Source organism: Gekko japonicus, unplaced genomic scaffold, assembly GCF_001447785.1.
Source record: "Gekko japonicus isolate JY-2015 unplaced genomic scaffold, Gekko_japonicus_V1.1 scaffold3543, whole genome shotgun sequence".
Lineage (NCBI taxonomy): Eukaryota > Metazoa > Chordata > Lepidosauria > Squamata > Gekkonidae > Gekko > Gekko japonicus.
In genome coordinates, this window is record NW_015163195.1 from 13,403 (window position 1) to 26,761 (window position 13,359).

General features: G+C 47.6%; 2 protein-coding genes across 2 annotated transcripts in view; both read left to right on the plus strand.

Annotated features, from left to right (window-relative positions):
• The window catches only part of LOC107106927 (olfactory receptor 5B12-like), an 8,456-nt gene extending 2,860 nt beyond the window's left edge, over positions 1–5,596 (plus strand). The window contains exons 2-3 of the mRNA XM_015407143.1: positions 2,691–3,617; positions 5,537–5,596. Coding sequence (XP_015262629.1) covers positions 2,691–3,617; positions 5,537–5,596 — 987 coding nt within the window. The remainder of the gene's footprint in view (positions 1–2,690; positions 3,618–5,536) is intronic.
• Positions 5,597–9,624: 4,028 nt separating this feature from the next.
• LOC107106928 (olfactory receptor 5V1-like) overlaps positions 9,625–13,359 on the plus strand; it is a 5,188-nt gene continuing 1,453 nt past the window's right edge. The window contains exon 1 of the mRNA XM_015407144.1: positions 9,625–9,671. Within this exon, the coding sequence (XP_015262630.1) occupies positions 9,625–9,671 (47 nt within the window). The remainder of the gene's footprint in view (positions 9,672–13,359) is intronic.

The following is a 13,359-nucleotide window of genomic DNA, read 5'->3' on the forward strand; positions in this document are numbered from 1 at the left end:
ATGCACACGAAAGCTTAGCCCTAGAATTAAACTTTCTTGATCTTAAAGGTGCCCAACTGGACTCAAACTTTGTTTATTATTTATTTATTTATTTCATCACATTTCTATACCGTTCCTTCCCGAAGGCTCGGAGCGGTTTACACATATATTTAATCATCTGACTAGGGTGGAGATATTCAGTGGAGATGTATGCCTTACCAGGCACCTTAAGCAGCGTAGATCTTTTTTTTCTTTCTGAGGCGGGTCTTGCTGGAACCAAGCGGTAGTGTCTTTTTTCTGGTGGAGGTCTGTTCTCTTCGGCTCGGCTCCTCCGGGCTGGCCCTCCATGGCGCGCGGCTGCATGATGAGTCGCACTGGTCTCTGTCCCGCAGGCTCCGACCGTGCTTACATCACCACGCCTCCTGGACCACACCTCCACAAGTTGCCTGCCGTTTTTTGCCGCCGATCCGTCGCCGTGCTCTTTTTCTGCCGGCTCGTTCATTGCCGCTGCTGCCCTCCAGTATTGGAGGTAGGATGCCCCCCCACTCCTAAGGAGTGGGTACCCATTTGTCTAATCGCCACTTTAAGGGCTTTCGAGCCGCTGGGTGGGCGGGAGCTAGGACGAGGGCCAGGAGCTCACCCCAGCCGCGGTGGGTGTTAACAGCTGTTCGGAGATAGATTACTTGCAGGCATTTACTGCCTGCGCCACCACTCCCTTCCGTTCAACGCTCCCTTCCGTTCAACAGAAGTCGATAGACCCAGGATGGGGAGAACAGAGACATTGTCTTTTTGCACTGAGGAGACCATCCATGGAGAACCGCCCCCCTCACTATGCGTTTTTAAAATGTTCCTGATTTTTTCCCCTTTCCTTTGGATAGCAGGAAGCCTGTCTCGGTCACCTGCTGAATTCCAGCTATAGAAATGCTAATTCCTGGCTGGCAGAGTTCACTGAGGAATCTCCTGGGGCTCTTGGAGATTTCCCAGAATGCCTTCCAGGAGTGATCCCAGGATGCACCTGGGTGTCCCAGGGTCCACCTGTGTGACCTGGGCGGACCAGATCAAAAGGGGGTGGAGAGAGTGATGCTAAGTGGGCAGTCAGAGGTTTAATGGGTGGAGTCAGAGATTTAATAAAAGTGCTTGATCCCAGGAGGGAGGGTCTCTTGCTGCTGATCCTTCGAAGAGGACAGGCTGCTGAGCCCTGGTCTGAAGAGAAGAAGAGAAGAGATTGGATTTATGCCCCGCCCTTCACTACCCAAAGGGGTCTCAGAGCAGCTTACAAACTCCTTTCCTTTCACTTCCTCTCCCCACAACAGACACCCTGTGAGGTCAGTGGGGCTGAGAGAGCTCTGACAGAAACTGCTCTTTTTCAAGAACAGCTCTTATCAGAACTACGGCTTGCCCAAGGTCATGCAGCCAGGTGCAAATGGAGAAGTGGGGAATCAAACCCAGTTCCCCCAGATTAGAGTCCGCGCACTTAACCACTACACCAAACTGGCTTTAGAGAATTTGTAACTTTCTAAGAGGAGGTGCCTACCCTAGGGTTAGCATCAGTTAGGATCAGTGTTCCCTCTAAGCTCAGTTAGTGTGAACTAGCTCATGGTTTTTTAGCCTCTGGTTCACACATTTTTGCCTTTGCTCAGGAAGGATGGCTCCAGAGCAAACTAATTCATGCAGCAGCCAAATCACTCACTCACACCTTTAATGCCAGCAGCTCACAAAGTAGAATTTTTGCTCACAAGACTCCGCAGCTGAAAGGGAGCATTGCCTACAAGTGTTCCCTCCAGGATGAGTTAGTGTGAGCTAGCTTACAGTTTTTTTAGCCTCTGGCTCACACATTTTTGTCTTGGCTCAGGAAGGATGGCTCCAGAGCCAACTAATTTATGCAGTAGCCAAATTGCTTGCTCAGAACTTTAATGCCAGTGGCTCACAAAGTAGAAGTTTTGCTCAGAACACTCCACAGCTTAGAGGGAGCATCAGTTAGGGTACGTTGAGATGAGAGGGAAAGAAAAGAGGATGCTTTTATATAACCACCTTTCTTTTGTTCTTCCATGTGCTGAATTCTGTGTAGTGCTAAAGCATACTCGTAAACATTTTCTTTTTAAATAAATATCTTACTCTTAGATGCTGGTGGCGGTTCTTTGTACCATCGAGCCCTCGAACTGCGGTTGGACATGCTACAGTAAGAAGGGGGCCCCATGGCAGAAGGAAGAGGTCAGGGTGCAATTGGCCAGCCCTCCAGGGGAACCCCAAAGCTGCATTTGGTCCCCATGGTAACCAGGTGCTGGGTAGCAAGTGGCCTTGAGGCCAGGCCTCAGGAGAAAGAAGGGAGTTAGAAGTCTGTCTCCCCAGCAGGAAGACCCCAGGAGGACAATAGTGGCAGTGGTGAACTAGTGGAAGGAAGCAGAAGAGCTCCTTTTAGAAGATGGGAACCCAATAAATGGAGTGAGCAGAACAGGGTCTGTAGGTGAAGCAGGTCTTTTCCGTTACACCATCCATTGGGGGTGCCGGGGTGGGCAGCTTCAGAGGAGTGAGGACAGGAGGAACCAGAAGTCATGACATAATAACACATCTGATATCCATGTGGGGCACGATTCCAAGAACCCCACTTCTCCCACTGGACTTCAGTGAGCTTCAAGCTGCCTGGAGGCACCCCAAATACGCTTGCCATGCCAAGGTGTCTTCCCTCAGCTGATTTTTTTCTCTCCTTACAGATGAGTCCTGAAGTCTCAATGGGAGTGAGGAATCAGACACGAGAGGTGGAATTCGTCTTCCTGGGTTTCTCCGGCATTCCGAACAGCCACATCTACCTCTTCCTGCCATTCCTAGTCATTTACTTGGTCACTATACTGGGGAATCTCATGATATTTACTCTGATTCAACTGGATTCCAGCCTCCATACACCCATGTATTACTTCCTCAGCCACCTCTCCTTCCTAGATATCTGCATCTCCTCCACCACAGTCCCCAAGATCCTGGTGAACTTCTTGTGTCAGCGACAGACCATAACCTACAACCAGTGCCTGGCCCAGGTGTTCTTCCTGATGTCTTTCACGGGGACAGAGGCTGCGTTGCTGGCCGTCATGGCCTACGACCGCTATGCTGCCATCTGCAAGCCTTTGCATTACTCCAGCCTTATGAACACCAAGGTGTGCGCCATTTTGGCCTTTGCCACCTGGGTCTGGGGCTTCCTAGATGCTGCTCTCCACACAGCTCTCAGCTCCAAGTTGCAGTTTTGTGGAGTCAACCAGATTCATCACATTTTCTGCGATATTCCTCCACTGATGAAAATTGCTTGCAACGATGTGCATATCAATCAACTAGTAATCTACATAACAAGCCCTTTGGTGGCCACGGCCCCTTTCCTGTTCACGATCCTCTCCTACATCTTCATCCTGTCCTCCATCTTGAAGATCCGTTCCACCACCGGCAAGCGCAAAGCTTTTTCCACCTGTGTTTCCCACCTCACCGTTGTCATAATTTACTTTGGAAATGGATTACTTAACTATAACCGTCCAAGCGCTGGTTATTCCTTAGAGACTGACACCCTGGTCTCCACCATGTACTGCATCATCACCCCAATGCTGAACCCCCTCATCTACAGCCTCCGGAACAAGGAGGTGAAAGGGGCCTTCAGGAAGGTTCTAGAAAGTCAGGGAAAGTCAAAACATCACCACATTATAAATTAGGGCACCCAGGAGATGTTTTGTATTCCCTTTAGAGCTATTGGCTGTGGAACAGTATCAACTCTGGCGGTTTGTTTTTGTTTTTGGGCTGTAGTGGACATTATTGAGGGAGTAAGAAAGACACAGATTCAACAGGTGTGAAAAAAATGAAACAGGGTACGGAAACATGAGTAGCACGCACTATACAATAAGCTAAAATCAAGAAGCAATAGAATATGGAAGACAAAGGAGAAAAAGAATGAAAAAAATTGGGAACGATGGAGAGCACAGCAGATATATCATTTGCCAAACACCCGATTCCAAGCATCTCTCAATAGAGGGAGATGAAATAGCTGGTGCTGTAATAAGATCTTGTTAGTCTTTAAAGGCCCCCAAGACTCTTTTCTGCTTCTACTGCAGCCGCCCAACACACACACAGTCCTCTCTCTCAGGAAGAAGTAGCACAGTTTGGTGTAGTGGTTAAGAGCAGTGGACTCTAATCTGGAGAACCGGGTTTGATTCCCCACTCCTCTTCCACATGCTACCAGCTGGGTAGCCTAGGGTCAGTCACAATTCTCTCAGAGCTGTTCTCTTAAGAGCAGTTCTCTCGGGCCCACCTACCTCACAGGGTGTCTATTGTGGGGAGAGGAAGGGAAGGAGATTGTAAGTCATTTCGAGACTCCTTTGAGTAGTGAATGGCCGGGTATAAAAACCAACTCCTCCTCCTCCTCCTCCTCCTCCTCCTCTTCTTCTTCTTTGCTTTCTCCTCTCCAGCAAGGCTCACCCCACCCCCTCTGCTCTCATTTCCCAACCCCACTATACTTCCATAAGGGATCAGTCCATATGTGGGCAGTCTCATAAGAACATAAGAACATAAGAGACGCCAATGTTGGATCAGGCCAAAGGCCCATCCAGTCCAACACTCTGTGTCACACAGTGGCCAGAAATACCAGTGCTATTCCATCCCGTCTAGGTGGCTTTGCAGGATGATGTTCTGGGACTAGGGGGAAGAAGAAGAAGAAGAAGAAGAAGAAGAAGAAGAAGAAGAAGAAGAAGAAGTTGATTAATACACATTGCTAGCATATCTAATTTAAATATTGTTAGAGAATATATGGAATGTTGGGCAACAGATGGTATTTCTGTCAGCAGAACAAGGCCTTGATTTCCTCATCAAGCCAAAATGATCCCGGAAATGCTGCTCCTAAGGGAGAGAGGACCCCCAGGAACAATATGAAGGTCTCCAACGGAAGGGAAAAATCAGCAGTAATTGCCCCTTTTTTGTTTGTGGAAACTAACTGCATGAATCAGCCCCCTGTCCTCTTGCTATATACACAACTGAGTATACAGTATTAACAAACATGGAATGAGTCGTATATTATCTAAATACAGCATGAGTGGAAAGAAAAAAGGGGGAAAACAATGTATATTCATAAAGTCATCAGTCATCAGATCCCATGCTGTCATAAACAGAGCAAGGAATTGTTTTTCACCTTCCTGCAGCATCCTGTGCCCTCCCCAACCCAGCGCTGAGTACTGGCCTACTTCCAGAGCAGTAGGTTGTGTAGCACTTGGCGGGGGGGGGGGGGCATGTGCTTCCTTCTGTGGAGGCCTGGGGTACCAATTGCTACCCTTTCCTGGCTTCACAGGGAAGTCTTGTTTCACAGGGATGTTGGGAGTGATTGCTCCTCTGATCAAACTACTGTGTTTCCCCGAAAATAAGACACTGCCTTATATTTATTTTTTCTCAAGAAGACACACTAGGGCTTATACCACAAATGCATAGAAATCCTGCTAGGGCTTATTTTTGGGGTAGGTCTTATTTTCGGGGAAACAGGGTAGATCCTGTTTTAAAAATGCATACACCTATGGCTCCTCCTGTCCCCTTTTCCTTTTAGGCTAGCAGTAATGACTTCAGCCTGGAGCATTTCCTGCAGAATAATGACCGATGTGGTTAATGGCCCCCAGCCGAGACCTGGGCCATCAACTCCTCTTAACCAGCCATTAATCTCAAGGAAATGCCTCCCATCTCAATTGTTATTGCAGATCTCTGCAGGGAGAGCAGATCTCTGCAGGGAAAATAAAGTGTATTTTCCCCAATCAAAACTTAAATGCCACTGTGAACTTCTCAATGTCATAGTGTCACACGGTATGTTAAACAGATTAAGAAATTATTCACTTCCATCTCTTTGAGCATCATTTCCCAAAATCGACTGAACACTATTATTGTAAGTGCTCTGTCTGTGTGTGTTTACTTTGCAGAAGAATTCAAAAATTTAAAAGCTTCCACATCAGAAAATAATAGTGCTGTAAAAGGTTTTCTCTAATCTAGGTTATGTTTATTATCCTGTGGCATGACCAGAAAGGCCCAAGAAACACGTTTATCCTTTTTCACCCAGGAATTTGTCATTCTTTATACTTTGTACAAAAGAGTACTATGTGTTCACTGACCAGCCTCCACAGTGGTATGAAATGTATTTGGCCCTTTTTACCAATAAGATCAACTGAGACAACTCCCTCAGGCCGGAAAATTTGGGGGACTGGCAGCCTCCTGTCCTGCCTATTACTAGCCTCCGTGTTGCCACGTCTGGGTTGGGAAACACCTGGAGATTTTTTTGGGGGGGTGGAGACACAGAGTGTTGGACTAGATGGGCCTTTGGCCTGACCCAACATTGGCTTCTCTTATGTTCTTATAACTGTTTCTAGAACTGGAGCAAATAGATATCCATCATGACCCATAGCCATTGATAGCTCTGTCCTCCATGAATTCAAAGAAGAACATATGTTGTTACATGTGATGAATGCAACCAAGGTATCGTCTCAGAAAGCAAAACATGGCATTTGACTATAAATACACATATTCTTATGCAGAATGCTATCTTGGTAGGAAAATCTTCATGTGCGAAGCGGCTCCTAGAACCACCAACTTCAGTGTCTAACACGAGCCACTGCTTTGACCTGTATTTTGGAAACCAAGCCCTGACCCTGGAAACAGTATCTTCCTAGAAATAAAATTAGTTGGAATTTTTTTCTTCATCGTATATGCATGTTGATGTATAAAGAATCGAGTAAAATGTGTCCTGATGTTTCCTAGAGTAAGTTTTTTAGAATTTTGGGCGCGATCGGAGGATAAGAGGGAGTAATAGAAAAGAAGAGGGCGGTCAAAGGCTGGAGTGTAACCTCCATGTGCAAAGGCTGTGTATGTCGAAACGCCACCTGCTCAGGATTCGTAGTTGGGGCAACTGCAACCCTTATGCAGTGTTCATTTGTTTCTCAAAAACGTTTGGTTGGCCGATGGCCGCTGTAGTGAATGCAATGCTGGACTAGAGGGGACTGAAGGAAACCTCCATGTTTTCTGAGCCAGCGAACCTCTGAATCCCAGTGCCAGGAAGCAACATCAGGGGAAGGCCTCAGCCTCTGTGCCCCGTTGTTGGTTTCCAGAGGAACTGGAGGTTGGCTACTGTGTGATACAGGATGGTGGACTAGATGGACCACTGGTCTGATCCAGCAGGGGTCTTCTGGCATTCTTATGGGTACCAATGTCATGGTTTGCTTACAGTGCCCAAGGAAACCTTGGGCTGGCACTGGATGGGTTAGAGAAATCATGTGGAAATTGTTGTATATGTTTTACTGGCAGGGTGGGAGGGAGAAAAACCTCATAAATAAATAAATAAATAGATAACAAAACAGATAAAATTTGGACTTGGAGGTCGCCATTATTAAAAGGCTGGGACCCACTGTTCTAATATGCCTAAGTGAAGATGGATAGAGACAGAGTAGAAGACATCTAGCCCCTATGGTTGTTAGAAGAAGAAGAGGGAAGTGGAATAGTCAGCCATAATGAAGGAGGTTTTCCTAAGAACAGGAGTCCACGGTCAAAGGGATAGCAGCAGAGCAGTTCCAAGTGAAAAGGATATAGATAGTCCTGACCTCTTTGCCTTTCTGGTTCTATTGCTCCCTCCAAATTCTGTAAGCTTGTTTTCAGAGACCTTGTAGGGTCCATTTCTTCCAACAAAAACAACCCTATGGAAAGGGAACTCAGAGGGGGAAAGCTGTTCTGCCTTATGTTCACAGCAAGTCCTTATTGTTGAAACACCACAGATTCTCTGGCATTAATCTGACAGGGGCAAGAGTGACACAACAGGAAATGTCCACATCTTTGCACGTAGCTGCCATCTTGGATCCATGCAAGGTTGGCTGGAGAGAAAAGCACATCCTCTCTGTAACACTCGTTAAAAGGGATTCTTCCATTGGCAGGTCTGAATTCCTGTCAGAAGGTCAGCTGGCAACCCAAATTCAGAAGCCCAGAATACAATCCACATCCTACCTTTTACTCGGACCAGCCAAATGGCACAGAACAGAAATTCAGGCCAGGGAGTCGCTTGGGGGAGAAAGCGTAGGCCAAAACCAGTAATCCAACCCACAGCCTGTTGACATGTTCTGGACATGCCTCTGGGTATAAATTATATTTCTCTCCCCTGACATTGTGAGACGCAATCCAGACAAAATCCCCTGAGCTTCCAGCCACCACTTTGCACTCCCTGCGGGCTTCCAATCCAGGAGCATCCCCGAGGACCGTAGGGGTTCTGCTCCCCCCCCAAAGGCAGTCTCGTTTTTGTATACCTCTGGCTGCTCTCGGGCATCAGAGACTTCCCACTGGTGACAGAGAGAGGCTTTTGAGGCCACCCATCTTGGGGCTACCATGCAGCCACATCATGAATCACTCCCTGCGGGCTTCCGACCCAGGAGCATCCTCGAGGACCCTAGCTCAAGAGCAGGGTTCTGCCCCCACCCCCCAAGGCAGCCTTAGTTTTGTATACCTCTGGCTGCTCTCGGGCATCAGAGACTTCCCACTGGCAGCAGAGAGAGCCTTTTGAGGCCACACGTCTTGGGGCTACCATGCAGCCACATCATGAAGACTTTGGGCCAAACTGCTCTCATCTCGCAAACAGGATGAACAGGAACCGAAAGCCCGGAGGAGGAGGAGGAGGAAGCCGACCTTGACTTGTGTCATCCATGTGCAAAGGTGAGCAGGTTTTTTAGGCCAGCATATTTCCAGGTGCCAGGCAATCCCCCTCTCAACACGAGGTGGGTTCTCAAGCCCTTTGGCTGGCAGCAGCCACTACAAGTGAGTCTTACTGAGCCATGGTTTGTTCCGATTTAAGAACTGTTCAGTGGAATAGAATGGAGATCATCAATGTTCCCTCAAAGCTGTGGAGCAAAAATTCTACTTTGTGAGCTGCTGGCATTAAAGTTGTGAGCGAGCGATTTGGCTACTGCATCAATGAGTGTGTTTTGGAGCCACCCTTCGCGAGCCGAGACAAAAATGAGCCAGAGGCTAAAAAACCCTATGAGCTAGCTCACACTACCTCGGGAGGCTAAAAAACCCTATGAGCTAGCTCACACTAACTCGGCTTAGAGACAACACTGGAGACCACCTATGTTTCCTCTAAGATGATAAAATATACCATGAACAAAGGATGACAGTTTGTGTTTTTGCCACTTGGACAGCTCAAATTAATGCCCCAATAAAAGAACAACAATACAATGCTATCATTTGCTTGTAGCACCAGTTCTGCTTTCCAAAGTAAAGTAAGCAAAACGCCCCACCAGTGAATCCTGTTCCAAGGACATTGCAGGCAAAATATCAATAGGGGGAAGATAAGAAAGGGAATTTGACAGAAGGAAGGAGAGGGAGAAGCAGGCACAGAGGGGATTTGACTGACCACGTAAAATATGGTTTCAAGGGTTCATTTGCCAGGGAAGGGATTTGACTGGCCACGTAAAACATGGAGGACGGCTAACAGAATGCAAACAGGCTTTGGCAGCTGTGCAGACATGTTGTTTATTTTTCTTTATTTTCTTTATGTATTCGATTTATCAACCGGTGGAACTGGGTTCAGGGTAGTGTACAACATGGCCATATAAGATACCAGGTAAAACAGATTAAAACCAAGTAAAACAAAGCCCAGGAGTCTAACTAAAGATGGCGCTAGAATCCCAGCAGTGCCGCTATCTCATGATGAGGAAAGGGCAGGGAGGTGGGCGTGCCAAGAAGGGACCATGCCTGTCCTCAGCAGAATGCCTGGCAGAACATCTCTGCCTTTCATGCCCTGCAGAACTGTAGCATGCCCTGCAGGGAGCAGATGTTGCTTTGCAGAGTGTTCCATCAGGTTGGAGCCACGCAGGGGTCATTTCCTGCAGGAGTGCACAGGAGCGGAGTTCCGGAAGTAAAGAGCCCGGTGGGGGGGCACAGGCAACAAGCCCCGCCCCCTGCTCCCAGCAGCCCTCAGTCAGAGCAAGAAGCAGCCAGGTACATTGCAGAGCTCCCCCCAGCCCCCCAGTCCAAAACAGTCCAGTGGGCTGGGGATGACCAATAAGTTCTGATCTGTTGATCATAATGCTCTTCTGGGGGTATACCAGGACAGGTGGTCCCAAAGTTACATAGGTCCCTGACCGTTAAGGACCTTAAAGGTCAATACCAAGACCTTGAATCTGATCTGGTACTCCACCGGAAGCCAATACAGTTCACGCAGCACTGGATGGATATGTGCTGTGCGCCACATCCTAGTAAAGACAGTAGGGCAAAGTATCAGGACCTGAATGCATATGTGGTACAGCCTGCCAAACTGTTTTCCATCTGTCCTGGGAATGTGAGTGTCGTGCTTTCCACAGAGATGTGACAGAGCTCTTTGAACTCTACCCAGCTGCCATGGAATGGATTGAAATAGATATTAGTATTTAGGGGGATTGTGCAATTGACCAATTGGTCCAACTTTGTTGTGTGTCTCCTGTGTGTAACTCTGCCATACGATAAATAAGTAATAGTAAGGCGAGTGATTGGTGCCTCTTTATGGTCATGTATACTGAACTGCAGGCTGTGGAAGGTCGGTAGTTCAGCAGTTCGAGACCTGGGTGCTGCATGATGGAGTGAGCTTCCATCTCTAGTTCCAGCTCCTGCCAACCTAGCAGTTCGAAAGCAAGAAATTGCAAGAAATTGCAAGTAGATAAATAGGTACCACCTCGGTGGGAAGGTAACAGCGTTCCATGCGCCTTGGTGTTTAGTCATGCCGGCCACATGACCACGGAAACGTCTTCGGACAGCGCTGGCTCTTCGGCTTTGAAACAGAGATAAGCACCACAACCCTAGAGTCGGATCCGACTGGCTTTCAAGCAAGGGAACCTTTACCTTTTATACAGAATACAGACAGAGAGGAGAGCTTGGGAAGCCAGAGGAAAAATACAGTCTGTAATAGATGCATTAAGCCTGAGATGGCAAAGAGGCAGTCGAGAGGACATCCCAGACAGGCAGTTGGAGGGGAAGGATTGGAGGGAGGGAGGAAGTTCCAAGCTCCTGGTGGGCATCCTCGGGGGTAGGTGGTGCTGAAGACCTAATGAGAGGGCCCGTGCTATGTGGTGGCCGGAGGTCAGAGCCAGTTCTGGGACACTTGCATCCAGGTACTCAGACATGGAGTTTTGTGGGAGAACTTGGGCCAGTCATAAGAACATAGGAGAAGCCAATGTTGGATCAGGCCAGTGGCCCATCTAGTCCAACACTCTGAATCACACAGTGGCCAAAAATACCAGGTGCCATCAGGAGGCCCATCAGTGGGGCCAGGACACCAGGAGCCCCTCCCACTGTTTCCCTCCCAAGAAGCACCAAGAATATTTATTTATTTATTATTCAGATTTATATCCTGCCCTCCCCAACAGGCTCAGGGCGGCTAACAATAAGGGCACAAAGCCATAAAAAAACAGTTAAAAGCAGAATAAAACAATACAAAATTACAATAAAGTGCTGGTGCTCTGAAAGACGCTCTGAATACAGAGCATCCCTTGCCCCAGACCGAGAGTTCCTATCTATACCTTGTGGCTAACAGCCACTGATGGTGGCTGTTGTGGGGATGAAACAAAGCAGAGTAGAACCACATAACTGACTCCAAGCTCTTCTGAGGAAGAGTGGGACAACGTGTGCCAGACAGAGAGGCTGAGATGGTCTTCAAAATTCCTCTAGAGACCATGTATAAGGAAAGCACTGAAAGGGCCAGGGACCGATTCCTGGGAATACCCCACAAACAACAAAACAAGAAAGGAATACTCCCCCATTCAAACAGTGAGCGACCAATTACAGATAAGAGAATCAATTGAGGAGAGAACCATTTAAAAAACTCAGGCATCAAACAGGGGAGGGACCCACTGATTCAAAGGAAGTAGATTCAGGTGGGGTCTGAAGCGGAAGAACAAAGTTTGGGTCCAGGGGCGCCTTTAAGACCAATAACAGCATGTATACAAAAGCTTATCCACAGAATTAAAATGTGTTGGCCTTAAAGGTGCCCCTGGACCCAAACTTTGTTCAGTGGAAGTCGATAGACCCAGGATGGGGAGAACAGAGACGTTGTCTGTTTGCACTAAGGAGACCATCCATCGGGTGCCCTGGGGAGGGCAGCTTCAGTGGAGTGAGGAAGGAACCAGAAGTCATGAATCAGCAACACTGTTAGCTGAATTGCCTTATTTCTTTATCAAGCTTGGGGGAATTATGAAATTAAAAGGCTACTGGCATATATAGCAGGGAGATAAAGTGTGTATACCAGAGTCAGAATTGCCAGAGCCCATGGATAGACAAGGAGACCATGTTGCTGTGATAATTGGTCTTTTACTTAGGAATTATCAAGTATACAGTAGTAATTAGCATACACACACACACACACACACACTCAATACAGAACTAAGAAGAAGAAAAAAGTCTATGTGGAGGGAAATCTCCAGTGGAGTGCCGCAGGGCTCGGTCCTAGACCCGGTGTTGTTTAATGTTTTTATAAATGACCTGGAGGAAGACATAGAGGGGATGCTTATCAAATTTGCAGATGACACGAAGTTGGGTGAGATTGCTAATTCTGAAGAAGACAGAGTCGGGATTCAAAATGATCTACATAGGCTGGAACAGTGGGCTGAGACAAATACAATGGATTTCAATAGAGATAAGTGCAAAGTCCTACACTTAGGTACAAAAAATCAAAGTCACAGATATAGAATGGGAGGGACTTGGCTTGACAGCAGCACCTGTGAAAGGGATCTGGGTGTTCTGGTGGAGCTAAATATGAGCCCGCAGTGCAATGTGACTGCGAAGAAAGCTAATGCAATCTTAGGATGCATTAACAGAAGCCTTGTGTCCAGATCACGGGAGGTGGTCGTTCCGCTCTATTCTGCTATGGCCAGGCCTCACCTGGAGTTCTGTGTCCAGTTTTGGGCACCACATTTTAGGAAGGATGTCGACAAGCTCAAGAGTGTCCAGAAGAGGGCAACCAGGATGGTGAGAGGATTGGAATCCAAGTCTTATGAGGAAAGGCTGAAAGAGTTGGGTATGTTTAGCCTGGGAAAGAGAAGGCTTAGAGGGGACATGATTGCAGTCTTCAAGTATCTGAAGGGCTGTCATGTAGAAGATGGAGCAGATCTATTCTCTCTTGCAATGGATTGCAAGACTAGATCTAATGAGTGGAAATTACAAGGGAGTCGTTACCGGCTAAATATCAGGAGAAACTTCGTGACTGTAAGAGTGGTTGAGCAGTGGGACAGACTGCCTCAGGAGGCGGTGGATGCTCTCTCGCTGGACGTTTTCAAGCAGAGGCTGGACGGACGGCCATCTTTCAGGTATGTTGTAGGTATGCTCCTGCAGAGTGCAGGGGGTTGGACTCTATGACCTGCAAGGCCCCTTCCAACTCTA